This window comes from Streptopelia decaocto, assembly GCF_964273445.1.
Source record: "Streptopelia decaocto genome assembly, chromosome: 11".
Classification (NCBI taxonomy): domain Eukaryota; kingdom Metazoa; phylum Chordata; class Aves; order Columbiformes; family Columbidae; genus Streptopelia; species Streptopelia decaocto.
Window position 1 is genome coordinate 11,231,115 of NC_138666.1, and position 27,359 is coordinate 11,258,473.

Genomic DNA, 27,359 nt, shown 5'->3' on the forward strand with positions numbered 1-27,359 from the left:
GGCTGAACAATACCAACACTCTCAGCCTGTCATCATAGCAGAGGTGCTCCCACCCTCTGATTGTTTCTGTGGTCTATTTTTGAGTAGTCCAATATCTCCTTGGAAATGGTACTTCTTTGTATCAATCCCAGCTGGTTTGGAGCTGGACTTGATGTGTGGCATGATAGTGAAGATGAATAGTGGGAGAAGGACAGCCATGACCCTTGAAAAACAGAGAAGGAAGGGATGGAATCCTGGCCATGCTTGCAGGCTCATTGATGAGGAGGTTCTGGGTTACTCATTGCTGCCAAGAATATTTTCCCCCCTCTCTCTCCACCTTCACAGGTGATGTGCCAACCAGCACTGAGCTGTCTCCTTTCTTTTTAGATTGAATGTGAATAATATCCAGGAGACTTGCCAGAAGAATGCTGCCTCGGCGTTGGCTGTGGGACGGAGGGATCTTGTACAGGTATTATGCCGTGCTACCCTGAAATGGCTTGTGCTGTCACCTTGATAGCCAACAGCCACCTGGGTTCTGCAGTTGTTCTGGGAGTCTCTGGTTGGTGAACCGAGGCCAGTGGAACAGCTGCAGAGGTGGTCTCTACCTCATTGACTCTTGGCATCGAGAGATTGCTTCCCCAGGCTGTAAGCACATTGTTCTACGCCCTTTGCCAAACTGAGGGAAGCACATTTTTCAGGGAATTTCTGCAGGCAAAGCACGGAATGCAGCCTACTTTTGAGTCAGTAAATGGAGTAACTGTGCGCACAGTTGCCTAGCTGCTGTCAGCATTTTGGGAGGTGATTTTGTCTTATGCAATCGTTCCCGTTGTTCGGCATTCATCTGCACTGGCAATGGGTGCTGACTGCAGCTTGCTTCTCCCCACAAGAGTCTCAGCGCAAGGACCCAGCCCCAGAACTAGTAATAGGAGAAAAATGGCTATTGTGGCCCAACCTTTTCCTTGTGATTAGTCCATCACAAAAGGCAGAACATTTAACAGGACTCAGGAGTGCCTGAAAGCGACAGGAGCGGGCTGGCACTGCCAGAGTGACATGTGCACCTCTCCTGAGCATTTGGCTCTTCCTAGACCCGGGCAGGGAACACGTGTAGGTTTACCTGGTCTCAGCAGAAGCAAACACAAGCTGTTTTCTTGCTTCTTGGTGAGTTCTGCTAGACCAGGAGAGAGAACGTAGGTCTGGTTCTCCTTTGCTTGTGCTTCGTCTGGCTGTCTCGTTTTCCTGTGTTAGACCGGACCTCAGGTAGAATAACTTCAGCACTGAGATACCTCTGTTTGTTGCTTGTTTTTCTCTGTCCATTTTAAGTCCAGCCTGTACCACAGTTTGCCTTGCTCCTAGCAGACATGGAGGCTTGAGTTGCAGGTGACATGTGAGATGTGCTCTGCACCAGTGTAGGAAGCGACATCTTTCCCATTTCCATTCTATACTCATACTCAGCCCTGTCCTTTTTCCAGTTTCTCTCTGGTTTCAGAGTGAGCAGCTATGGAATTACTGTTCCTGGCTGTTTTTTGTACTTGGAGCGCTTGTTTTTTTCTTTACTTTTCTGTGTTGACAGTTCTCTGATTTCTGCTGTCTTTCCAGCACCATGCTCCTTTTTTTCCCTTCCTGCTCTTTTTTCATGCCGAACTAGGAGCTTTGCTTTTCCCTGGAATGTTCTAATTGCCCCGTTTTGAAAGGCACAGTAGAAAAAACATTCTTAGATCAGTGATGTAGAGACTGAAAATGTGGAACTGTTTTCAGAGTAGAGGATGCTAAATGAAGGAGAAATTTCACATGAAATAGTTAAACTGTTGGAATAGAAATGGAAACTATTTGTGTCTCTGCTGGGCCATGCTAGGAGAACAGAGGTGTTCAGTAACACTCGTAGCTAATCAAAAGATACTTCTCATGCAAATAATGATTCACCAGTAAACCTTCTGCCACCAGACATCTCTGAACCCAAGAACTATATCAAATATAAACCCTTTGAGGCTTGTGAATACAAAATGCACTAACAGGTCTGTTAAGCTACCCTGACAGATCTGTTAGACTATAGACTATTCTTCTTCAAAGTTTAACCCAAACTCAAAACAAATGGGACAGGGAAAGCTTTGGGTCTTCTGTGTTACTCTGTATATTTTTTGTGACATAGAAGCTGAAACTGCTCCCTGCTGCCAGGATTGAAAAAAAAAAAGTTTCATTATTATCTGTCCGTGAGTGAATTTGTGTACACCCATGCCCTGGGAGTGTGGTTATTTCTTAATTGTAGCTTTGATGCTCTTCCTTCCTGTCCACCAGGTTTGGTCACTGGCTATGGTAGCCACTGATCTCTGCCTTGGACCGAAGTCTGACCCAGATTTGGAGATACCTTGGGCACAACATCCATTTGGACGTCAATTACTGGAGTCCTTGTAGGTGTCTGAATGCCGGGGGGTGCTGGGGAATGATTGCTAAAGCAAAGCCCTCCATAACTATGTACTTTGTAATGCATCATTTCAGACTTGGAGGACTTACTGCCACAGCTTTTTTCCCCTCTCAAGCCTGAGATACATCAAGAAGGGAAGCTGCAAGTGTGTTTATGACATACAGGAGGCAGCATTTGGCCTCCCACCAAGCACCCAGGTCTTGGCTGACATTGAGCAATAGGCCGGGTGCAGTTGGGAGCTCTGCTTTCCAGCACACCCGCAGTGCCTGACTTGGAGATTTTGGTTTTCTGCTCCCCACCTCCTAAATGAGTGTGTTGCTGCAGCTGGTTTGTTCACCTTCAAATTCCCTGTTGCTGTGCAGCATTGCTGGGCAATCATTCCTCTGGTCCCCAAGCCAAGTATGAGCTGCAAGTGTCCACCTGCCAGTGAATCTGTTCAGGAGGGGACATAACTGATATTATCTGTCAATACACCCTGTTTGGAGGCCCAGGATTTGTGTGGTGTACTTTGCATGCAGTTGCTTGATCAGGCTTTTTCCTGCTCTGTGGCAGGGGAGGACAGGTAGTTCTTCATCACTCTGAGTCTTCAGAGCAATCCAGGAACTTCAGAACCATCCAGAAAAACTGTGGTGGGGTTTTACCTTGTGATCTAGATGCGGGATACTTGCTTGTAGAGGGCTTTGTCAAAAAGACAGTGTGGCTAGGGGTGAGTCTAATGGCTCCAGCTTTATATCCAGTTAAAATCAGTCCTGTGGACCTTGTTTCTGAAGCTGCATGAACTTGGGATAATAAGGCTATGAGTACTTCTGGATTCCCAGAGCTCCCATCCTTGTGTGTTTCCAGAGGGAGGATTTGGCTCCTCAAAGGTGTGATGGAAAAGACAACCTAGTCCTGCAGATGCCTCCTCTGAGCAGTGATATGACCCAGATCAATAGATCAATTTATGCAACAGGCATGAAATTAGTTGCCCTGGAGTCTTGATATGTTTCCCAGTGAACTCTGCCCAGTCACATACTATCTCTTTCATTTCCCAGGCTGGCTCATTACTCACAGCTCCACGATGTGCAGACCCTGGCCATGCTGTGCAGCGTGTTTGAAGCCCAATCCAGGCTCCAGGGATGCCCAAACTCCTACGGCCCCTTTCCTCAGCGTGCCTCCAACCTGGCCTCCCACAGCCGATACGTATGAGTGCATTTCTTTCCTGTTTGTCTTGGATATCTTTGACCATCTCTGATGTAGATGACATGATTTCCTCTCCTTTCCCTCTCAACAGCCAAGCTTTACTTCCTCTGGCTCCTGTTCCAGCATGTCAGATCCTGGACTTGGCACTGGAGGCTGGAGCATAGGTGAGTTAGACTAGATGATCTCCAGGCATCCCTTCCAACCCCAACCAATTTCTGATTCTGTGTATTGAGACCTGGGTAGTAAACAGAGGAATCTGTCTCCCTTCTGGCCTGGATTTTAGATGGCTCTCTTGGTGAGGAAGAAAGATAATTAGTACTGTCTGTAATTGCAGATGTACTTTGCCAGAGCAGCTTTCCAGGGCTTGGCCAACATGATGTGACTCCATGGCTGGAAGTGAGCAGGGCTCACAGTCACCGTGTCGATGCTCCCCCAGTCCTGCCCCTTCTGACTTCTGTAGCATATTGCCTGACCGGGAGAAACTGTTCACAAACTCCCTAGGCGTACCAAGCTAGGCCGCTGGATCACAAGTCGGTCCAGAGCCAAGAGCTCCCACTGATTACTTTTTCCAGTTGGAGACAATTACAGACCAGTTTGTACCATTTTGCTTCCAGCCTGGCCATATCAAGCACTCGGGGCAACTGCCTCGCTGCTGCCTGGTGCCGTCAGCTTTCCACAGCCCTGGCGCTTTGCGCAATTTGAGGCTGTTGTCTGTGCCGACTCCTCCTGGTAATTTCCTTGTCCCTCATGTGCCTGGAGATGGTTCCCAGGATTAGCTGCTCCATCAGCTTCCCAGGGAGGGAGGTGAGGCTGACTGGTCTGTGGTTCCCCGGGTCCTTCTTCTTGCCTTTTCTGAAGACAGGAATGACATTTGCTTTCCTCCAGTCTTCAAACACCTCTCCCAGTCACTACAATCATTCAACCATTATCACGGGTGACCTCATAGTGTCATCAGCGAGCTGGTTCCACAGGGTTCAGGGGAAAAAACAATGCTGTGCTTTCACCTGCCACAGACGAACAGCAGCAGTCAGGAATGCTGGGTTCTCAGTGGCATGAATGTCCATGGGCATAAGGACATTTTCTGTTCAAAGACAGATCACCAGTAAGGGCTCCAGTGTCAGAGTTGCAGCTGTTGGCTGATTCCAAGCGATATAAATGACCTGGGGCAGCATCAGCCCTGTTAGCACCAAAGCTGTGACTTTTCAGTGAGATATCAAGGCATATGTGACATGGGAAGAGCGGACAGTGGGGGTTAACGGAGTTGGTGTTGTCTTGTAGCGGTTATTAGCAGCCTTCTCCCTGCCCCCAGGGCAGCACCTGACATACAGAGGCCCCTTTACGTAACTGCAGCCCTGGTGATGACAGTGCTCCCTGCCCAGGGAAGAGGAGCCTGGCCTGATGGGGAGAATGTTCCCAAGCAAACTCCATGGGACTGATTGTCCAGATACTTTTTGTCTAAAGTGGAAGGCCAAAGGGGTTCCTCCATATTAGATTTCTCTGCCTGGTGATCCCCATTTCCATCCTGTCACCAGAAATGCAGTAGAAGCACTTGGCAAGTAGAGCTTGGCACGTAGCTTTCTAAGTCAGGGCAGTGTTTGTAGGAATGCAAAAGGTGATACAACCGTGTCATAGAGAGGAGACTGAGGTGTGTGGACATGTAGTCTTCCATGTCTCCTTCCCCACCCCAGTTTCGCGGAGGTTGTGCTCATGAGCTCTGAGCTACGCTCACAGCCTTTTGATGCTTGCAGCAAACAAAGACACAGAGCAGGCGTCCACTCCCTGGTGCGAGTCTTCTCCAGATGACTTCCGCTATGGAAACCTAATGTATCCCGATCATCGTGAACGTGAGAAAGACCAGCATGAGAAAAACAAAAGGTAGGTTATGGCATGTCTTGGGGGTCTTCAGGGACGTGTGACTCTGTGCCTAGGTCAGGTAGAACTCTATAGCCAGGTCTCTGTTCCTGTTGTGAAGTAGTATGCCTGCTCTTAGACCCTTTCATTCAGGTAGTTGCTTGAAGAAACTTCATACTGCAGATCAGCTCTGCTGGAATTGCATATGATATATCTATAAGTGGCCCCAGATGGTGGTCCACCCGTTCTTCACCCCCTTGTGCATAGCATTGCATTCAGCAATGTTTCAGCAAGATGTGGGAAGTAATCTGTGGCTCTTCTAGCGATATGAGCTGGTGGCATAGCCGTCACTGGGAAGAGAATTGCAAACAGTCAGAGAGTCAATCAGGTGGACAGCAACCCTGTTTGTTCCTTCAGGCTCCTGGATCCTGCCAACACTCAGCAATTTGATGACTTCAAGAAGTGCTATGGAGAAATCCTTTATCGCTGGGGCCTGCGAGAGAAGCGAGCTGAGGTTCTGAAATTTGTGTCTTGTCCTCCTGATCCTCACAAGGGGATTGGTGAGTCCTGGCTTCGGTCTGCTCCTGCTGCCCGGGCAGAGCCACGGCTGTGCCTCGGGGGCTTGGGAACCTGCGGTCAGCAGGCGGGTCAAAAGTGTCCATCGTTCTGCCCAGAGGTTTGCTCTGCCAGTGAATGGCTTTAGCTGCTTCGCAGCTCTGGGTGGAAATGAGGCTTATAGATGTTGGCCCAAGGGCTTTGTAGACTGTAATGTCTCCCCAGTGAAGCTGGAAAGATATATTTCCATGAGCAATGGAAATGTATTTCTACACGAGCAATGTTGAGTTATTTATGCTAATGGCTGTTCTTTATTCCCTCTGAAAAAGAGCCCAGACATGCACTGTCTCAATGTCTGATTCTAGGCTGAAGTTTCCTTGTAGTGCATGCACAAAATTGCAACATCTCTAACTGTAGGTGAACTAGCCAAGAAATGGCAAATAGGACATTTCTTCCAGAGTATTTTCAGCAGCATAGCTGCCCAGAATTGCTGCTTAAGGACAGTTGCTGAAATGTCTTCCTGCTAGGTCTCTGGGAGGAGAGGAGCGGGTGAGAGATGCCAGATATGCATCAGTTGCTTGCTCAGCTCTTGATACCGTCTCACCTTGTCACCAGGGGCAGCTCCAGGGGAGTAACTGGAGTGAAAATTGGTGGCTTTGACCACTGCCATTGCCCCTCATGACTAATAGTCATGACACTGATACTGTGCATCGAATGTACTGTGTTCACTCTGTGATGAGAAACAAAGGCCGTTCTCGTTTGCTCTTAGTTACACTTCATAGTGATGTGAGGCAGATGAGACCAGCAGGAACCCTTCATCTCCATAGCATGTGTCAGCATGTCCCGAGCTAAAAATCTGAGACACGTTCCCAGCCAATAGCTGTTTAGCCATCAGGGAAATCCAGGGGCCAGTTTGTGCCCCGGCATGCTGATTGCCAGTGTCTTTGCTCCTGCATGGAGACCAAACTGAGACCCGTACAACACACTGTCCTCTCGCCTTGCGGCAGGATCCCTCCTGGGCTGACTGGAGTCAGTCCTCTTGGGCAGTGGGTTCAGGGGGCTTGGCTGTCAAGTGGGGGGCTGCACACAGGGCTGCTTTGTCCACGATTCTGCCAGCACTGATTGCCTTTCTCTCCGTTTCTTTCCCACCTCCCCAGAGTTTGGCGTGTACTGCAGCCACTGCCGCAGCGAGGTGCGCGGCACCCAGTGTGCCATCTGCAAGGGCTTCACCTTCCAGTGCGCTATCTGCCACGTGGCAGTGCGAGGCTCCTCGAATTTCTGCCTGACCTGCGGACACGGAGGCCACACCAGCCATATGATGGAGTGGTTTCGCACCCAAGAGGTTTGCCCCACGGGCTGCGGATGCCACTGCCTGCTCGAGAGCACCTTCTGAGCAGTGGTGGCAGCAGGGTGCACCTGAACTGGACTTAATATTTAATTCCCAAGCCATTCGAGTTCTGCTCCACAGTGTCTGGAGGAGACGCCACAGGGACCTGAAGCAGGATGTCGTGGTGGTGCGCTGCGGTGACATTTACAAGTGCTTCCAGTGTTCCTACACTTCCCAGGTTGCTTTCAGACCGATTTGCCCAAACTCCCCATGTCCATTGCTGGCAATGGATGCCAGACCAGAAGAATTGCTCTCACCTGCAGAAGAGTGTCTGAATATTGGCCAGTCTCCATTGGGATGAGGGGGTGTCAAAAAGCTCCTTTGGAAAGTGCTCCCCTGGCAGAGTCAAACTCATTCCAGTGATGCAGTGTCTTGCCAGGTGCCTCCTGACAGGGCTCAAAGTGAGCAAAATAGTAATTTTGCACAGTTAAAGCAGAAATAATTTGCAAGTGAGTTCTAGAGGGGAACTGTAAACTGTGCTTGAAGAGCAAATAGTCCATGGGACTGTGCTCAAAGTTACTTTTGGAAGCAACAGGGTCCTTGTTTTGAACAGCTGTTTACATAATTTGGATTATCCCATAAAGCAAAAGAGTAAAACCCTGTTCTTCAGGATTACTTCCTAAATAGCTTCCTGCTCCCTGGTCAGTACCTGTGCCTGGTGTGACAAGCTCAGCTGTTCACCTGAGGTCACTGGGATTAGTTCCTTTCTTCCAGCAGTTTTAGTACCATTACTCTTATGGTGTCTCCCTCTCCAGCTCTGACCGGGTGATATAATGCACTTTAACTTGCCTGTCCCTGCCTTGTCGGCAACAAATCCTGGTGACTGGGAAAGGCATCTGCCTTTGGAGTTTGGGATCCACACAGTGTTTCCATGGATGGTGGCATCTGAAGGTGTTTCAGAAAACCTTTGCTTCCTTACTGAGAAAACTTAAGGACGACACCTGCTCCATGCCAGTTCCTTTGGCTGTTTTCTCCAGGCTCTTTGGAGGGAATCAATGAATAATTTGAGATTTGCTGCTGATGCACTTGAGTGATCAGGCTCCTGAGCCAGGGAGGCAGCAATTTCTAGGGGAAAAAGGGTTTTGGAAGGGTGGTGGGATTCACAGAGGCAAAAGGTTTGTGCCTTTTCTCCCTGTGGAGTTTCATTTGGAGAATGTACTGGATCAATCAATCTGTTTGGGGCTGTGCCTGCTGGGCGCTCCCATCCCGGGGATGCTGCTGTGTGGTTGTGTACACAGCTTGTGCCTCTCCTGAGCAGGCTTCAGCCTGAGCTTTGGTTTCGGGTAAACATGTGGTCAGGGCTTAGCCTGCTGGTGTTACCCCACGCCGGCACTGATCCCCTGCTCTGCTCTTGCCTGCTGAGCAGGACCGCGGGCCATGCCGGCTCCTAACCTCTGCGCTAACTCAGGCTGCGCGATCCTGCTGTGGGATGAACAGATGGTGTATCTTAAACATTAAAATTATTTTTTTAAGTGCTGTTCTGACAGATCTTGGTGTCACTATGCTAGTTCTGCCTCCCTCAGGACCTCCCTCTCCCAGCGTTGCACCCCACAGCCCTCTCCCTCCACCCCAAAGTGGGGATCCCTCTCTGGACACCTGTGCCTGATAGTGGCAGAGCCCTGTGGTAGCTGGGGGGTCACTGGCTGCTGCTGGGACCCCCACCCCTGGCTCTCGCAGCAGCTGCCTTTGTGCAGGGACGATGTGACGGTGTGTGGCACTGCCTTGTCACACTGGCCTGGGAACTGCCCACAGGGCACGATGTGCCTCTTGCAAAAATGAAGCGGGGTGGTGTCTGAGCTCCCAGCAAACCAAACCCCACATCCTGCAGTCTGGGGCAGCCCCAGGCAGTGTCTGTGCCCCCAGAGAGCAGGCGGGCGCGGGGGTGCTGCCGTGTTTGCTGCACTGGCCCTGGGGCAAGGGTGCTCTCTGCCAGGAGCCTGGGGAGGAGAGGGCTCCCGCCCTCCACCTTCCTACGTGGCAGCCATTCAGCTCGGAAGTATTTTCATTTCCATACTTGAGTGTGCTTGTAGGTTGGAAGGAAAAAGAGGCTTGTTATTTAAAGATGACGGACCAACAGATTGCAGTATTTATGTGTATTACAGTCCATTACAGACTATCTCTGCAGTATCTGAATACCTCCGAGCTGGAGGGCGACTGATGCTTCAGAGGAAGGCGGAAAAGCACTTGCTGTGGCTGTTTGTGCAACCCTGCACTGGTAGGTGGAATTTCTTCCCGGACGCTGCGGGCATTTGTCTCACACCCTGCAGCGTGTGTGGTGGCGGCTTTGGGAGCGGTCTTGCTCAATGCAGAACTGGCTATTACAAGGAGACAGGAATGGCTGATTTCATCTGCTTGGAGCTTTGAGAGAAGAGAAATGCATTGCAGTCGTTTTGCTCAGTGACCCCTGTCTGGAATAAATGATCAGAAATGGAGCGTGCTGCTGTGCTGGTGACTCACACCAGCCCCTTCATCTGCTCTGCCCCTCAGCTACTTGTCCTCTTACCCACCTGCTTTTTGGCATAACTTGGTAAAGTGCAAAAAGTTCTCAAGTCTGGCCGAATCTCACTCTGAATCTCAGATTTTAGAGAAGGGAGCAGTGGCAGGGATGGGAGAGGAGGCCAGCACTGCTTGGGCTCTTGGCACAGAACATGCCAGTGAGCACCAAACCAGCCCTGGTGCTGCTGCTATGGTCAAACCAGGCAAATCAAATAGAGCATCCAGCTGAAGGGCAGTGCTGTAGCCCATGGTTGGTTCTGCGTCCCAGGCGCAGGGTATCCCCTTCATGAGTTCTGCTAGTGCAGGAACCAGGGTCATGGAATTAAACTGGCTGCTCCGCACAAGGCAGGAGTTTGCTCTTCACATGCCACGTGGGAAGGGTGTGAAACCACTTGCCTTGGGGTATCACCTGTGCCACGGGTTTGCCGGTGCTCTAGGAGCAGCTGGGCACCTCCAGGGAGGGAACCTCCATCCCAGCCCCCACCTGCAGAGCCCTGCCTGTGCATCCCAACCAGCAGCGCTGGCAGCCGCTGCACCTCGTGCCTGTGCTCGCACCCTGCCCGTGGCTCTGGCCTCTGCACAGGAGGGTGCTGAGCACAAGGGACCTTTGGTCTGATGCTGAGCAGCTGCTTTGGCAAGGCTTGCTTCAGCTGCCTGCTAAGCACATCCTCAGGACTGTTGCAGCTGCATCCACACTGGCTCTCCCAAGGATGACTGGAAGAGAAGGCTCCCATGCCAGCCCACACTGTGCCCTCGAGGTCACCGACAGCTTTTTAAAGCCTTTTTGTGCTCTGCAAAGCTAGCGGGGGTGTAAGGAGTGTGGGGTGCCTTCCCTGTCCTCGCTGAGGTTCTCCGTATGTGGAGAAGGAAGTTTAATTCCTAATGATCAAAGTTTGGCAGAGATATGAGGGATAAAGATATCAGCAAAGGTGCCAAGGAAAATTTTTCCTCGTGGATGCTGCTCCTTGCGGTGTCTGTATCAACTCCTCCGCTGCATCCACACCCCCATATTAACCCAGCGTCAGCCTGTGCCAGTGCTGCGGGGCCCAATCCTGCCCAAAGCCCAGCGGCGCATTCCTGCCGTCTCCCTCGCGCCGTCCCCAGCATCTGCCCGTCTGTCTGGTGGGTAAACCAGTTCAGGAACTGATGAGCCAAAATCACTTGACTGCTCTGGTTTCAGCCAAGCTGATCATCAGCTGGCTCCACTCCCCAGTGCCGCTCGCCCTGGGGGCTGGCACAGCACAGGGACAGTGGAGGGCACAGGGGCAACAGGGGACATATACCAAATTGGCTGTAGAGAGCTTTGCCAATGGCTACGGTTACGGCAGTGTCTGCTGGGCAGTTCGGTTCCCAGCACCATCCCTCTCCCACTGCCACCAGCACTCGGTGCATCCCTGCTCCCCCATCCTCACTGCAGAGCTGAAGGGTGGCTTGTCCACCCTGGGGACACCCCTGTCCCTTGCGTGGGGGACAGAGCCCCACTATGCAGCCCAGGACACCCTGTAATGAGAGGAGATGAGGTGTCAGCTCACAATGGGCTCACCGATGTCCCTGAGCCCTGCTGCAGCCGAGCTGGGACATCAACTCCCCTGCATTCAGGAGGGGACGGTGAGACCCACTGGTGCAACCTGTGCTGTGCTGGGAACCCCAGGCTCGCAAAGGCTGGACCTGTCCCTGCCCTGAGCTGGGACCACGGGTGAGACCCCAGCCTGCCCTTTGCAGCATGCGGTGCCCAAAGGACATGCACACCCCGAAACTCAGCCGAGCAGCGCATCCCCCTGTGTCCTGGGCCATCACCATGGCATCCGGCCTGTCCTCCCTCACCCTCCTTGCCCGCGAGCACCGGTTGGGTGTGGGTGGGAAGGGAAGGGAAGGAAATGCCTTTCCCGGGTTTCGCCGGCCCCTGTGGCTGTGGGGAGAGGCCGGGACGGACTGGGAAGCGCCGGGGACACTGCTCCCAGCACTACCACGGGATGCTGTGGCAGGGTTGGGCCATGAAGGACGTCCCAGACCCAGATCACTGGCCAGACCAGCCAGGGCGGCACAGCCAGTGGGGACAGCATGGTGGGGTCACAGCCGGGGGACCCCTCTGCCTCCCCCAGCACCCCACCCTGTTTGGGATGTGGGTGCAGCGGTCTCCGTCTGAGCACCCCGGATCCACCTCTATCCTCTCCCCACCCAAAAAACCTTGATCCCCACCTGGAGCCACCCACTGTGCCAGAGAGCTGTGGGGGCTGAGCTCCCACCCGGGACCAGGGCCGCTACCAGCTGTGGAGGGTGTCGGGAAAGCCCCCCAGGAAAGTGGGTTGTCCCACCCCTCAGCACCTCTTTCATGGGCTCCTAACAACCTCTTGAGGCTCCTGCGCCTGAGATGTTTATGACCCCCCACCCCAAAACCCCCTCTGTGGGACCCCATCTGCAGAAGCACCAAGGATGCACTGTGGCAGCCCCGGCTAGGGATGTGCCCCCCCAAATTCTGCTGGTCCCACTGGAGTGTAAAATTAACCTGTTGCCCCCTAAAAAGGGACATTTTCCCCCAGGCTGCTGGCAGGGCAATGCTGGGAGCCGGTCAGGGCAGTGGAGCTGACGCTGGGTTTGGCATCTGTCTTGATTAAAGGCCTCTCTTAACGCCCAGCTGTGCCTGCTGGAGCCCCGCAGCACCCCAAACCCGGGGGGCTCCCCATTCCTGGGCCAGCGAGCCCCACCCTAATCACTGTCTGCAGCCTGGTGTGGCCGGTGATGCTGAAATTTGCCAGCATGTGGCTGTCCCCTGTGATCCAAGGTGTCACCCCAAAGCATGACCCACCTCCTGATCCCAGCGGCTGCTTGGAGGGAAACTTTCAAAAAAATGGGGAGAAAAGCTCCTTTCTTGTCATCCTCTGTGATTTATTTGTCTGTGATTTTCTGGGGGTTTGAGGCTGCTTGGCCCTGCCCCTGCTGCAGGGCTGCCTGCCCAGGCTAATTACGTGTGTGAAATTTAATTAAATATTGAAATAAATCTGCAAACAACCAGAGGGTACATAGTGCCTCATAGCAAGTAACGCTGGGTCAGGGCAGCCCCAGGAGTGAGTCCCACTCTCCTGGGGGGTTTCTGAGCAGGGACTGGGGTTCCCTCTGCTTTGGCCACCATGGAAGGGTGATACACCTGAGGGTGCCCTGTACCTGCCATAACTCCCTGGGGTTGCTCTATACCACCCAACTACACCCCTGAGATGCCTCCCAACCTCCCCAAATCCACGCTCCCTCTGGATGCCCCCACACGCCCCATCCCTCTCCCAGGGATGTCCATACTCCAGTCCCCCACCTCAGGGTGCCCCAGGGCCCCCCCAAAACCCATACAGGGTTGTTCAGACACCCCTCCCTTGCCCCACACCTCGAGTGTGCCCATGTGCCCCTCTCCCCTCCCTGGGGTACCCAATCCCCTCCTCCCAGAATGCTCCATCACCCACCCATGGGTGCCTCTTATTCCTCCATCGCCCACTCGTGGGCACCCTTTGTTGCTCCATCCCCCCTGGGGTGTCCCATCTTGCCCCTTCTCCCCCCACCTTTGCCACGACTGCCCCCATCACCCACCCGTGGGTGCCCCCTGCTACTCCATAACCCACCCATGGGAGCCCCGTGCCCCCATTCACGCCCCGCCTTTGCCCCCACTCCTTCCACCACCCTCTGTGGGTGCCCCTTACTCCTCCATAACCCACCTGTGGGTGCCCCGTGCCCCCCACCCGAGTAGAGCACCTGCCGCGGGGAGGAGCCTCCCCCACCCAAGCCCCGCCCCCCATCCGGGGCGCTCCAATGGGTAGCGAGGGGGCGTGGCCAGGAGGGCGTGTCGGGCGGCATATGCATGTATGCAGATGAGCAGGTGCGGGCAGAGCGCGGCGGCCGCGGGCAGCGGGACGGGCAGTTGGGCCGTGGCCATGGCGGCTCCGCGCTCCTTCAGCGCCGCCGAGGTGCGGGCGCGCTGCGCGGAGGGCGCCTGCCTGGTCCGCTGCCGCCGCCGCCTCTACGACCTGAGCGGCTTCGTGCGGCTGCACCCGGGCGGCGAGCAGCTGCTCCGGCGACGGGCGGGTACCGACGTGAGCGCTGCGCTGGACGGGCCGCCCCACCGGCACTCGGCTAATGCCCGCCGCTGGCTGGAGCAGTACTACGTGGGGGAGATGGAGCCCGGCGAGGAGCAGGTACCGCCGGGGGTCGGGCTGTGCGGGGTCTGTGGGGCTGCGCCGGGTCTGGGATGTACAGAGTCTCTATAGGGTGCTCCAAGTCCGGGGTGTCCTGCGGCTGGGATGTACGGAGTTTAATAGGGTGCTTTAGGTCCGGGGTGTTCAGGATGTATGGAGTCTATATGGTGCCTCAAGTCTGAATTGACCCATGTCTGGGATGTAAAGGGTCTGCAGAGTGCCCCAGTTCCAGGCTGTGTGTGATCTGGGCAGTGTGGGGTCTGTAGAGCACCCCAAGTCCAGGGTGCACAGGGTTTGAACTGTACAAGGTCTATATGGCACTCCAGATCTAGGCTGTGCAGGATCTGAGCCATATGGGGTCTATAGGGCACCCTGACTTCAGGCTGCACAGGATCTGAGCCATACAGGGTCTATAGGGTACCCTGGGTCTGGGCTGTGCAGGGTCCAAGCCCTGTGGGGTCCATAGGGCACCCCAGGTCCAGGCTCCAAGCCACATAGGGCATACAGAGGCTGTATAGGGTTTGGGGTGTATGGGGCATGGAGTCTTTGGGGCACATGTGGCATATAGGATGTATAGGGCACCCAGGTCCGAGTCTGAGCTGTATGGGATGTGGTGTGTGTTGGGTCTGAGTGGCGCAGGATGTTCGGGGTCCAGGCTGTGGGTGCGGGGTGTGTGGGGCAGGGGGTGTTGGAGGCTCCCAGGGTCCTGCATGGGTGGTGCCTGTGCTGTACAGGGTGTGAAGGTCCCACACATGTGGGGCATGCTGGCTCTGGGGAGCTTTGTGAGGCTGTCAGTCTCTATGTGGCTCAGGTCTGTGGGGCCTGAGGTGCAGAGGATCATGAAACACATAGGGTCCAGGCTTCTCAGAGCCTGAGATGGACCATGTGCCAGGTGCACAGAGCCTGGTATCTGTAGGGTCCCACCCCATGGTCACATCCTGCCCTGGCCATGCTGGGAGGCAGGGCTGATGGGTGGCCCTGGCATGCTAGTGCAGTGAGGAGGTGTTGGGGTCTTTGGAGGGGTGTGGGAGATGGGGACATGCAGCTCAGTGTCAGTTTTAGCAGGGCCATGTGGCACAGGGTTGGTGATGGGTCAGGGCACCATTCCTGGCACTTCCAGTGCTTGGCTAGGGCGCTGGGCGCCAGGGCTTGCCGGCGATGCGCAGCCACTGCTGGGGAAGGAGCCCAGCCACCTCCCGAACTGTCTGAGCGTGGGGTGAAGGTGACTGTGACTCGGTGCCGTCACCACACCAGCCCCGTGCTCCCAGGAAAACACCCCAGGAAGTGCCAGTGCCGCCAGGTGCACTTCCAGGAGGCAGTGCGGCACCAGGCGCTGCCGCCCCATTACCAGCCCTCACCAGCACACCGCGGGCAGGATTCCTGAGCAGCAGGTCTGGCCCAGCCCCCTTTGACAGCCCAGTGACTGCTTTTCCCCACTGCACATCCCAGCAGGGTCAGTGACTGGTCGGTTCCCCTGGGCTGGTTGTTTGCTCTCGCTGGTTCTGTCCCCGTGGCGCAGGCTCAGCCCCGATCAGCGGCGGCACCACAGACGAGGCTTTGTTCAGCCTGGGTGCAATGCCTGCTCTTTCTCCAGATCCCAGCGATGGCACCTCCTCTGTTGGGACACTTATTGCTGCCGCCTCCTCACAGGCGTGACGAGCCCGACGGGCTGGGGCAAAGGAAGGTACCGGACAAACGAGTTCTCGTGCCGCAGCCCACGCTGAGGGGAATTGCCACCATCCCAATGCAAATACATGGCGTGATAACGCAGGGAGATCAGACACTACCTGGCACTAGATAAACCATCCGGGGTTGTAACATGAGGGGGAGGGAAAAAAGCTGACTGCTGCGCAGCCGGGCTGGCCGCGCTGCGTCCAGCGCACGCGTGATGTGTGAGCTGTTCTGCTGGTCTTGCCACCCCCCAAAAATCCCCTTTGGAGGGAGACAGGGAGAGCAAATACCCTCAGTGGCGCTTGCGTTCTTGCTTTGGCTGCTTTCGGGCAGACGTACCCTAAGCAGCAATTTGAAGGAGATGTTGCATGGGCCCGGTCTGTGTTTGGAACCCCACAGCTTTGCTGGTGCCTCTTCTCACTCGTCAGAGGTCCCAGGGCTGCGCCATCCCTGCGCTCAGGGATGCAGGAGCCTGCGTTCCCTCAGGCATCAGCATCCTCCATGCTTACACCCAGGGACTTCGAGGGTTTTGGAAAGTGAGAGAAAAATGCATTAATGCAGGAAGGGTGAAGAGGAAGATGAGAGCCAGCGTACACCCCGCTGGCATGTCTCTGTGCCCCTTCCCACAGCCCTCAGGAGCTTGGCTCCCTCCTTCAACCACAGGTCCCTCTTCTGTGTCACCCAGCTCTGTTTGGCTAAGGACAAATTAACCCCCAAACCTTTTATCAGTGCAAAGAGAATGCATAGGGGAGATCAAAGTGAGAAGCAATAATTACCCAAACTAGACAGTGGATTTTTAAGAGCCCTGCTAGAGGGAAACTGGATCATCTAATTACCTCACCTTTTTAAGCAATGAGAGACTTTCATCACAGCCTCTTTGGCATGAGTGACGTGGCCATGAGTCACAGTAAATCCCCCATCCCTCTTGGGTTGGTGTCCTCCCCTTCCTCTTGCCAGCATTACTGCATGTTGGGCTTGCCCTGGCTCTCTATCCCAGCCTGAGCTCCTTTGAATGTGGGCGCTCGTGCGTTATTTGGAGGCGTTGTAACAAGAAGTGGTTTTATTATTGTTACCATTGGGACAAGTTACCTTCAAGCTCTTTTTAATAGTCCTGCTGCACCCAGTGTTTAATGGGCTGAGACGCAGCCCTGTGGGGCTCTGCCGGCTGCTGCCCAGGGATGGTGGTGCTGGTGGGATGGTGATGCTGGGATCATGCCAGCATGGGAGGGGACCTTGCTGGGGCTCCCTGCGTCTTGTGGGGTGTCCTCTTGCTACATGCCTGAGCCTGCATTGCCAGCACAGCTTATCCTGTGTGGACATCAGCAATTCAAGCTGTTTTGGAGCTTAGTGAAGGTGCTGGAGGCTCCAGCACGATGCTGCGGCACAGCAGGGCTCCTGCGGGGTTTGACTCACTGGGAAAATGGGAACAGGTGGAAAAACCGGGTCTGGGCTGCTGGTGGAGCAACTGTCTGTGGGCAGCATCCCCCTGCTCAGGCCAGAGGGACCTTTCCAGCTTTTCTTGCCTCTGTTCTGGCACATTGGACCCTGTGCTGGACTGTCCCTCCTGCTGTACCTGCTCCTGTCGCAGCTGGTTTTTTCTTTCTTTTATCACCCTGAGCTCTGAAGCGGGACAGCATCAGGGTGGTGTAGCTGGCACAGCACCAGTGCTGAGCTCCCCACAGCCCTGCCTGACCCGCACAGGGCGTAGGGTGCTCGGAGGCAGATACTGGGTTACCTGGTCACCACATCACGCCGTGCCGTGGGTGTTTGGTCCCGTTGCTTCGTGACGGGAGAGCTGACACCTCACCAGAGCTGCCGCTTGCCAGGGTGGTGCTGTGGGAAGGTGTCACTTTGTAGGCGTTAACTTTCCCTTCATTACATCAGGCCTCTTGTGCACCCTTCTCTGCAGGACCTGTTTGCCTGGGGACGACTTGGATGCCTCAGCATCACCCACAGGCAACAGGCAGAGCCCAGTGCTCGCAAAGACCCCTCAGCCTCCTTCAAACTCACCTTTTTATTTTCAAACCCACCTTTTTATTTTGAAGAGGACGGGCAGAAGCCCCAGCGCTGGTCCGGGTGCTGGTGGGGCTCAGTCCCTTGGGGTCTCTGTGTGCTCCGGGCAGGCAGGAGTGTGCCACCGCTCCAGGGAGCGAGCCAGGGCATGCAGACATGGCTTGCACCCCAGTTGCGCCATGGCTGCAGGCCCTTTCAGTTCACCCCTTTGCCCCAGAGTGAACAAGAGGAGAGCCTTCCTCCTCCTCCCTGGCCGAGGAGGATGAGGAGGTGACTCAGGTGAGGCTGGGTGCTGGAAGGGAGCTGTCGTAGCACGCAGAGTGATGGCATCTCTCTGGTGACACCCATCCTCCCCAGCCCGGGTGCTGCCAGTGAGGCAGGGTCTGAGCCCCCATCTGCCTCCCTGAGCTGGGAGGATGGGAAAGGCTCCAACTGTGATGTGGTGCTTGGGCATCCATGGGTAGGGCAGTTGGAGGCATGTGGGCATTTTTGGAAAGGGGATGAGAAGTGACAGATGATTGCATCAGCCCGGCTTTCTTAAGCATCCTTCCTGCTGCCGGCGAGGCTGTGGTGCAAGTGTTGAGGTGGAAGAGTACAGGCTCAGGGGACAGAGAAGCTGCCTCTATTGCTTAAAGCCAGATTTTTTTCCAAAACACCCGTGGGGAGGAGGCAAAACCATAACTTGACCATCCTCAGCTGGATTTCAAGGCATCCCACCTTCCCCAGGGTTTCAGGATGTCTGGCTGAAGGACAGAGTGTGGAGTGTTGAAAATCATATGATCGCAGAATGGTTTGTGTTGGAAGGGACCTTCCAAGCTCCCCCAGTGCCCCCCCTGCCATGAGCAGGGACATCTTCACCAGATCAGGTTGCTCAGAGCCCCGTCCAGCCTGGCCTGGGATGTCTCCAGGGATGGGGCATCCACCACCTCTCTGGGCAACCTGGGACAGAGTTTCTCCACCCTCAGTGTAATTAATTTCTTCTGCACATCTAGCCTGAATCTCCCCTCCTTTTAGTTTAAAACCATCACCCCTTGTCCTGTCACAACAGGCCCTGCTAAAAAGTCTGTCCCCATCTTTCTTATCGGCCTCTTTTAAGCACTGAAAGGCCACAATAAGGTCTTCCTGGAACCTTCTCTTCTCCAGCTGAACAACCCCAGCTCTCTCATCCTGTCAAAATAGCGGTGAGGACTGGTGCAGAGGGAGGTGTGGTGGCCCAGGGCATCAGCTCACACCGGTGCTCTGCCTGCAGTGAAACTGCTTCCTGCTGAAGTCCAATCTGGCTGGAAATACCCCCAGCCCTGCCCGCTCCCCCTGGGGCGAGGGGCTGCCTCAGGGCTGGTACTGCAGCTCTCATACCAATGGGATGAGGTTTGAAATCCAGTTATTATTAGAAAGGGGGTGGGAGCCCGTCAAGCAAGGAGTGTCTGCTGTTGTCAAACAGCACCCAGCTCTGCCTTGGCGTCACCAATGGAGTAAAGTCCTGTCCACCCAAGGAGGTGACACTGGTCCTCGTGCATCCCAGCTCCTCCCACAGCACTGGAGAAGAGTTTGTTCCCAACAGGGATGCAACATCCCTTGAGGGAATCGCATCCCTCTTGGAGCAGTGGGTCAAGCATCCATCAAGGAGCCCTGTTTGCCAGGAGAAAACCCTCCCTCACTGCCTGGGACACAGCTGGGAAACCTGGCGGGCCTTGCTGTGCCAGGGCTGCTGGGTTAATGGGTAACTCCAGGTGACAAAGTGGGAGAAAAGGCATGTTTGGCGTGTCATGCCTGGGGAGCTGCTGGGCTGCTGCAGGGTATGGCCGGACTGAGGCTTGCATGGACACACTGTGGCCTCACCAAGCCCCCCACCAGAGGCAGGGCCATGGGGAGGAGGCCGGTGCTGGCAGCCGGTGGTGCGTTTGCTTCCAAGCATCAGACAAGGCAGGTTTCTCCTGTTTTTCAGCTAGACCTGGAAGCAGGATCACAGCCTGCGCTTTATCCCGCTGCACCAGCACACCCCCTGAACCCCAGTGTGCCCTCTCTAGCCAAAACCAACCCCCCACCCCACCTTGCACTGAAGGTGCCCATCCCAGCATTGCCCTGTGAAGGGTGCTTTGTCCTTTTCCCCAGCACAAGTTCTTGCTGCATTTCTTCCCCCGCGCCTGGAGCCAGGGTGGTGGCACCGGCCATGCCACACTCCCCGGCTCCAGCAGCCTGTCTTCCTTGGGGACCAAAATGCTGAGCTGGGCTTTTGCTGGAGAGCAGCGGGGTGGGGAGGCGGGAGCCTGGTTGTGGGCACTGCCCGGCGATGCTCCCGGCTTTGCTTGCGGCGGGACTGGCTCAGGCTGGTGCTCACCAGGCTGCGGCACTGCCCGTTTGCAAGGCTATCGCTGGCCAAGGGCCCTGGAGCCTCTGCTCTGCAGCGCCCAAGACCCAGCACCCAGTGCCCTCCCAGCAGCGTGGTGGGGTGGCCTGAAAAGCCGGCTTGGGGGGAGGTTTCCAAAAAGATGGGAGTGTGAGATGCTCAGTGCGCGGTTCAAAGGGCAGCCCAGCTCGGCAGCAGCCGCATCCCTCAGGAACCTGCTCTGCAGGAACTGACTGACTTAAATTCATTAGATTTTTTTTTCCCCTTATTTATTTATTTAGCAGGCGAGCACAAGCTTGCCACCCCACCACTGTCCCCAACTGCATCTGCCATCGATGCTTCACTGGGGGTTTTCCTTCCCTTTTCAGATCCAGCCCGAGCCAGTGGATGAGCAGGGGGTGGATGCTGCAGCTCAGACCCCAGCACGAATGGATCCCCGCTGTAAAACAGTGGATGTGGAGAAGGTAAGACCTGGGGGTTTCTCCAGAACGCTGTTTGCCAGAGGGGTCCCAGAGGAGACTGGATCTCCTCCTTCCCACGAGAGCTCTGACGGGGATGGGAGGGATGCTGGGAGGGAGCTGGTCCGGCTGCTCCTGCCCTTTCTCCCAGCGCGGCTGAGATCGCTCATGCTTTATGGCCCAGGTGCGGCCGCGCTGGCAGGCTCCTGTGGCGGCAGCGGGGGCGGGGGTGGCTTTCTCTGACAGCGGCTGTGCCCTTTGAGCAGGGATGTCCTGCCAAGCCGCACCTTACTTGCTTGTTTTATTTTCTTGCTTTCTCGCTTTGTTTATTTTTTCCAATTTCTCTTCATGACTGAGCACTTGTAATGAGCGCTAATGGGTCCCCCAGCCCAAGCAGGGCAATCCCTATGCACGCAGGCTGCTCCCTGCCCTGCCTGCTCCAATCTGAGCATGCCACAGGAGTGGGCATTCGTCCCAAGGTCCCTTTGGACATTCCTGCTGTTTGTGGCACCATCTTGCACAGCCCCTGCTCATTGCTGAGTATACTTTTATCATGCAAAATGACTTTTTTTTATTTGAGCTGGAGAACACCTTTCACACACCCATCTTAATATTTTGCTGCTGATTGCCATTAAAAGTGGAATCTGCCATCCCAAAGTGGTCTTTTTGCTTTAACTTTTCCCCTACCTCCCCAACAGAGGGTGATTCCATCCCTGTCCCATGCACTTGCTGCAGGCTGGGGTTGTTTCCTCACAAGGGTGATCACATCCAGCCCTGCCTGCAGCAGAGCCCCAAAAATACCCATGGCCACCTCAGTTTTTTGCCCTGAAATGCCCGAAGCTGAGCTGCCCCCCACCACACACACACCCCCCAATGCCAAATGACCGGCAGCACAGCCCTGGGCCCTGGGTTGCCTGTGCGATGCAGGATGGCCGGTGCAGAGCTGCCAGACTGGGGCTTGGCCAGGTGAGCAGGATTTCTGTCCTGGAGTAAGGGTGGGACCGAAAAACCACCTGATCTGGCCAAGCCAGCAGAAGACGTGCCGGAGGATGCTGAGCAGCAGCAGAGATGGTGCTGCTGGTTCAGTCTATCTATTTTTGTCCTGTGCAAATGTATGCCTGCATGGGTTCCTTCTTGCTCTTGCAGCCATCTGAGTGCCGCCATGCATTTGAGGGCTTCAGAAATTATCCAAGGCTGGAACAGTTCTGCTGGGAGAACAGGCTGAGAGTTGAGGTTATTCAGTCTGGAGAAGAGAAGGTTCTATGGAGACCTTATTGCGGCCTTTCAGTGTTTAAAAGGGGCTGATAAGAAAGATAGGGACAGGGCTTGTTGCGGTAGGACAAGGGGTGATGGTTTTAAACTAAAGGAGGGGAGATTCATATATGAAGGAAGAAATTGTTTACAATGAGGTTGATGAAACACTGTGCCAGGTTGGCCAGAGAGGTGGTGGATGCCCCATCCCTGGAGACATCCCAGGCCAGGCTGGACGGGGCTCTGAGCAACCTGACCTGGTGCAGATGTCCCTGCTCATGGCAGGGGTGGCACTGGATGAGCTTTGGAGGTCACTTCCAACCCAAAGTATTCTATGGTTCTATGCATTGGAGCAGTGACTGGCATTTGCATTCCCATCCTGTATCCTGCTCCCCCATCCCTTTCTGCTTTGTTCCTCACTGCCAAAGGGCTTGAATGGCTGCAGCCATCCTGCATATCCTCTCTGCAAGGAGAAAAGCCCTTGGCCAGAGCAATGCCACAGGGACAGGCTCTGTGTCCTACCAGCGGTTCGCTGGCACAGCTAGCAAGTGGGGTATCACTGCTCGCTATCTAATCTTGGCAGCTCCCGGAGGGGTACAGAGCGTCAGTTATCAAGGCCTGATGCTGAGCCAGGTCCTGGTACAGTTGCCCTCACCTTGAACCACAGGCAGGTACCTGGTGGCATGGCAGTGAGCCCAGCCCCGTGTTCCTGGGTCGAAGGGGCTGATGTGTGTCTGGCTCTGCTTGTCTGCCCCACACTGGCGCTTGTGGGGAGCTCAGGGCTGCTTGGAGCAAGAAGTGGCTGCTCCTGGGGGATGGGAGGGGGTTTGCAGCTTGAAATCCCGTGCTGCAGCACAGCTTCGTGCTGGGTGTGGGGGTACAACTGCTGTCTGCTCCCCCAGGACCTGGTGGACTGGCGGAAGCCCTTGCTGTGGCAGGTGGGCTACCTGGGGGAGAAGTACGACGAGTGGGTGCACCAGCCCGTGGATCGGCCCATCCGCCTCTTCCACTCAGATTTCCTCGAGTCCCTCTCCAAGACAGCATGGTGAGCCCCCGGGGTCTGTGCCGTGGCCTGGCCGGTGCCTCCATGGGGAGGGGGGATGGCTCACCACCCCCTGTGACAGTCCCTCTGACTTGTCCCTCTACCCCGTAGGTACGTGGTGATCGTGGTGTGGGTTCCTGTGGTGCTGTATCTCAGCTGGGTCAGCTACACCTCCCTTGCCCAGGGCAACACCAGGCTCTTCTCCTCCTTCACCACAGGTATGTGTGGTGGCGAAGCATTTGGGCTGGGCTTGCTGCTCTGGCTCTGTGTCCAGGGGCACGACAGCCACAGGTAGGGGCAGACCCCTGCATCCCTTCCCCATCCCTCCTTCTGTGCATGCAAGCTGCATGTAAGAGCAGCAGGTGAGCCCCTGTCCCCACAGCCACCAGCATGTCCCCTGCACAAAACCGCCTGCCCTGCTGTAAAGCCTGAGCTCGCCCACCTCCATCCCCTTCTCTCATCCTGCGATTTGATCCCCCCGGGGGGATGGATAGAGGCACAGAGCCCACTGGCCCGGGCTGCAGCCTGCTCCCTCTTGCCTCCCTTCCCTCCACCCCCAAAAACCAAGCCACACCGGCGCTGCGGTACGTGCCACCCCCCGCTGACACCCACCCCAGGCCATGGCTGAATGCCGGCATGCCGGGTGAACAAACCCAGCTCTCAGCATCACCAGCATCGCACAGTGCGGGGCTTGTTTGCCCGAAGCGCCTGCCCTTGAATCTCCCACTGTCTGCTCCCCCGGGAACAACAAGCGTGGCCAGGGCAGGCTGGCTTCTTTGTTGTGCTTTATTTATTTATTTATTTATTTATTTATTCTGGGCTCCCTATTTTTTTTGCAAGATGCCACCCGGTGCCAGCTGTGCCCGGCTGTGGGGGGAGCGCCCGCCGCACCGCCACCCCCCTTGCTCCTTGGGGCATTCAGCACCTTGCTGCCAAAGGGTTATTTATTTATCTTTTTTCCCAAAAATGAACAGATTTTGGGCGGCATCCGAATTCTGCTAGCAAGGGTGCAGGGCTGGCAGCTGGTCCTGAAAGGAGGAGGTGGCTGAAAAATGCTCTGTGGGGGAAAGTGCCCAACAAACTGATTCTTCGTCTCAAAAATAAATTTAAAAAAAACCAAAATACAACAATGCCAGCAACACTGTTTAACTGTTACAAGTGTTGCCTGTGCAGATAAGGCCTGTCCTGCCTTTTTCTGGTGGGCGAAACAGCTTTGTAAGGACAGGGCTGTCCCTGGAGTGCAGGTCCAAGCCCACATTGGCATCTGGGATGAAGGGGACCCCCCTCGCCAGCTCCTTGCTGCAGCGAGAAGCCAACTGTTTCCCTAAAGAGTGTAAATTAGTGGGAGTCAGAGGAAAATGTATCTCCCTGGAGAAGCCCGAGGTAGGTGAGAGGGAGGATGAGGATGGCGATGGATCAGAGCACCCATGTGGCACCTGCCCTGCTGACCGCTGCACGTCTTGTTGTGTAGAGTACTCCATCCCTGTCCACAAATACTTCTTCCCCTTCATCTTCCTCGTGGGGATGTTCCTGTGGTCCCTGCTCGAGTACCTCATCCATCGCTTTGTCTTCCACATGAAGCCACCTGCTAGTAACTACTATCTCATCACGCTGCATTTCTTGCTGCATGGGCAGCATCACAAGGTGAGTCGCAGCTCCCACCTCCGCCGGCGCCCGCCAGGCTACGGGAATGGTGGCCTTTGCTCAGGCGGAGCCTGTTTGTGCATGTTGGACGTGACTTGTGGCATCTTCACCGCAAGCCAGGCCCTTACCTAATACCTGCGAGGGCTGTAAGACGGGCTCAGAGGAGCTGGAGTTAAACCTGCAAGCACTGGTTGGGTGAGGGGAAGACCTGAAAAGCCATGGGCTCCCTCTAGCTTCTCTGGAGGAAATGTCCCTATGGCACTCAGGACCTGCCAGCCAAAGCCACTAGCTACCTGGCCACCTTGGTGTGGGCAGGGGGCTGCTCTCGCTAGGTACATCTTTTGGGGAGGGTTTCTGGAGGCTGCTTTGGAGTTGGCTTTTCCCAAGTGGCAGGGATGTTCTGGGGGCTGGAGGACATGGGGTGAGCTGGGAGCTGCCTGTCCCACCATCCTTCTCTGCTTTCAGTCTCCCTTCGACAGCTCCCGTCTCGTCTTCCCTCCCGTGCCGGCCTCACTGGTGATTGGCTTCTTCTACGGCCTGCTGCAGCTCCTGCTGCCCAAGGTGCTGGGGCTCTCAGTGTTCGTCGGGGGGCTCTGTGGCTATGTCATCTATGACATGATGCACTATTACCTCCACTACGGCTCACCAAAGAAAGGCACCTACCTGTATGGGCTGAAGGCTTATCACGTCAAGCATCACTTTGAACACCAAAAATCAGGTAACACCACCTTTCCCACGTGTGCTAGTGGGGCCAAGGGCTGTCAAAGCCCAGCTTGCCTGCACGTTTGCAGCTGATGCTCTGAAATACTTGGGATTTGGGGTGGGGAAGCCCAAGAGCTGTGTCACTGGGAAGGGATGTACAAAGTGCTGCAGGCCCATGGATAGACACAAGGAAGAAATTTTTTACACTGAGGGTGGTGAAACCCTGTCCCAGGTTGCCCAGAGAGGTGGTGGATGCTGCATCCCTGGAGACATCCCAGGCCAGGCTGGACGGGGCTCTGAGCAACCTGACCTGGTGCAGATGTCCCTGCTCATGGCAGGGGTGGCACTGGATGAGCTTTGAAGGTCCTTTCCAACCCAAACTATTCTGTGATTCTATGATTTCTCAGCCCTCAGGTTGAGTTTGGGGAGCCAGAGCAGCACAGGGACGAAGGCAGCAGTCTGTCTCGCCGACGGGCACCAATGCCACCCAGGGATGGGGGTGTCTGTCCCCACCCAGGACAGCATCTCCTCCTCCTGGGAGGCATTGGCAGGTGCAGGAGACACCCTGGGCTTCCCTGGCTCCACCCCACACCTTCCCCAGCCTGGTGCTTGCTCAACCTGCCCTTTGCCCGGTTTCCTAGGAGAAAACACCCCATCCAGATAAGCTATCATCAGTGGGGCTGGTGGCATGGCCCAGCCAGCTCCTTCTGCTCCCTCCTCACCCGCACCTTGCCTTCTTCCCTCCCCAAAACATGGACACACCTCCCTCACCAGTCTCCTTGAAGGAACCACCTGGCCCTGGCACCACTGTCAGCTGTTGTCACTGTTGCACCCAGCTGGGTGACATCCCATCCCGGCCACATGCACCTTGTACCGGCTGCTCCCAGCCCTGCCGTTCTTGTCAACAGTGGCACTGGCTCAGTTAACATCGAGTGAGCTGCGCCCTGTCTGCAGCAGCATCCTGGTGACGGCGGCACCACGGGCTGAGCACTCTCTCCTCTACCCACAGGCTTCGGCATCAGCACCCGCTTCTGGGATCGCCCCTTCCGAACGCTTATCCCCGAGGAGACCTTTGAGAAAGAGGACTGATGGCTCCAGCACAACTCGCAGCTGCCGGCTCCATCCCTCCTGGGCTGGGGCTGCCATCTGTCCTGGGGACTGTGCCACAGTGGTGGCCCCACACTGGAGCATCCCCCCGGTGCACTGTTGTTCAGCTGCGGCACTGCCAAGGGGGGCGAGGATGCGGGGAAAAAGGGGAGGAGGAGGTTGGGGGGCTCCCTGAGGGGCTCCCACCCCTTCCTCGCTGCCCTCCTGCTCCAGGTCACGGATGCATGGGCAGGTCTGCTGCCCAAGAGATGAAGTGCCCGATGCTGCCCTCCCTCCTCTACCCCAGCACCTTGCTGGAGCCCCCCGAGCCCCTGGCCCTCCCGGGGTGCCCCCTCCCCAGGGTGCCCAACACACTGCAGTTAACCCCATCACCTAACTCGTGCCAAGGGGCTTCCGTACCCACCCCAGTCCCAGCACGGGACTTTCTTGACCTGCAGCCTGTGGGGTGAGGATCCCGCAGGTCTGGATTTTGCCTTTTTCTAACCAGTGCACCTGTATCTCTCTGCTAGATTTATCAGGTTCATGTTTCTTGTAGACATTGGCTACTTGAAACTCAAACTCCAATGAACAGAATTGCTACAAGATGCCATTTTTGCTGATCCTGTGATTTTATTTTTTTTTTCCTAATGTTTACTGCAGATATTTAAAGGTTTGGAATAAATTTATATGTAAAACTGTAGACACTACAATTGTAAATAAACTGTATATTTTGAAAAATAAAGACTTTTAAAAAGGGTCTGGCAAACGTATTCTTTGGGGCTGCTCCCATGTCCTCCCACCCTTGGCGCATCCCTTCCCGGGCTCCAATGGCCCCGGTGCTGCCGTACCTTGCGGTCACTTTTCTCAGCTCCGCGTGCTGACGAAAGCTGTGCTGTTGACCACAGTGGTGGTGGGGAAAATGCTCTTTGTAGAAGGGAACTGCAGCCAATCTGTGTGACCCCAGGCACTCAGCAAGCGGAAGCTGGTTGGAGTAACCGCTCACTTCTCCGAAGTTGGGCAACAGCATCATGTGCTGCGCTGTGCTTCCCAAAATCAGCCTGGCGCTCCGATGACGCCAGCCGCAAAGCTTCCTGCGCTCCG

The 27,359-nt window shown here is 55.4% G+C and overlaps 3 protein-coding genes across 5 annotated transcripts in view; 2 read left to right on the forward strand and 1 right to left on the reverse strand.

Moving 5' to 3' along the window:
• WDR59 (WD repeat domain 59) overlaps nucleotides 1-8,859 on the forward strand; it is a 50,233-nt gene extending 41,374 nt beyond the window's left edge. The window contains exons 20-26 of one of the 2 annotated variants that reach the window (XM_082062732.1): nucleotides 367-448; nucleotides 2,272-2,384; nucleotides 3,433-3,580; nucleotides 3,672-3,744; nucleotides 5,329-5,455; nucleotides 5,849-5,991; nucleotides 7,144-8,859. In XM_082062732.1, coding sequence (XP_081918858.1) covers nucleotides 367-448; nucleotides 2,272-2,384; nucleotides 3,433-3,580; nucleotides 3,672-3,744; nucleotides 5,329-5,455; nucleotides 5,849-5,991; nucleotides 7,144-7,379 — 922 coding nt within the window. In that variant the 3' untranslated portion in view covers nucleotides 7,380-8,859. Of the gene's footprint in view, nucleotides 1-366; nucleotides 449-2,271; nucleotides 2,385-3,432; nucleotides 3,581-3,671; nucleotides 3,745-5,328; nucleotides 5,456-5,848; nucleotides 5,992-7,143 lie in introns of those variants that run through there. The other variant, XR_014185140.1, reaches the window with a different exon arrangement.
• The window catches only part of COG4 (component of oligomeric golgi complex 4), a 371,279-nt gene that overhangs the window by 164,379 nt on the left and 179,541 nt on the right, over nucleotides 1-27,359 (reverse strand). The gene's annotated exons all lie outside the window — the stretch shown is intronic.
• On the forward strand, nucleotides 13,729-27,015 carry FA2H (fatty acid 2-hydroxylase). 2 transcript variants are annotated; one of them, XM_082062781.1, is made up of 7 exons: nucleotides 13,729-14,044; nucleotides 20,444-20,539; nucleotides 22,687-22,829; nucleotides 22,938-23,044; nucleotides 24,298-24,470; nucleotides 24,936-25,188; nucleotides 26,182-27,015. In XM_082062781.1, exons 1-7 carry the CDS (start codon nucleotides 13,784-13,786, stop codon nucleotides 26,259-26,261), a joined length of 1,113 nt encoding a protein of 370 aa, XP_081918907.1. In that variant the 5' UTR covers nucleotides 13,729-13,783; the 3' UTR covers nucleotides 26,262-27,015. The 2 variants fall into 2 exon arrangements, with proteins under 2 accessions (XP_081918907.1, XP_081918908.1); XM_082062782.1 differs by having other exon boundaries at nucleotides 22,723-22,829.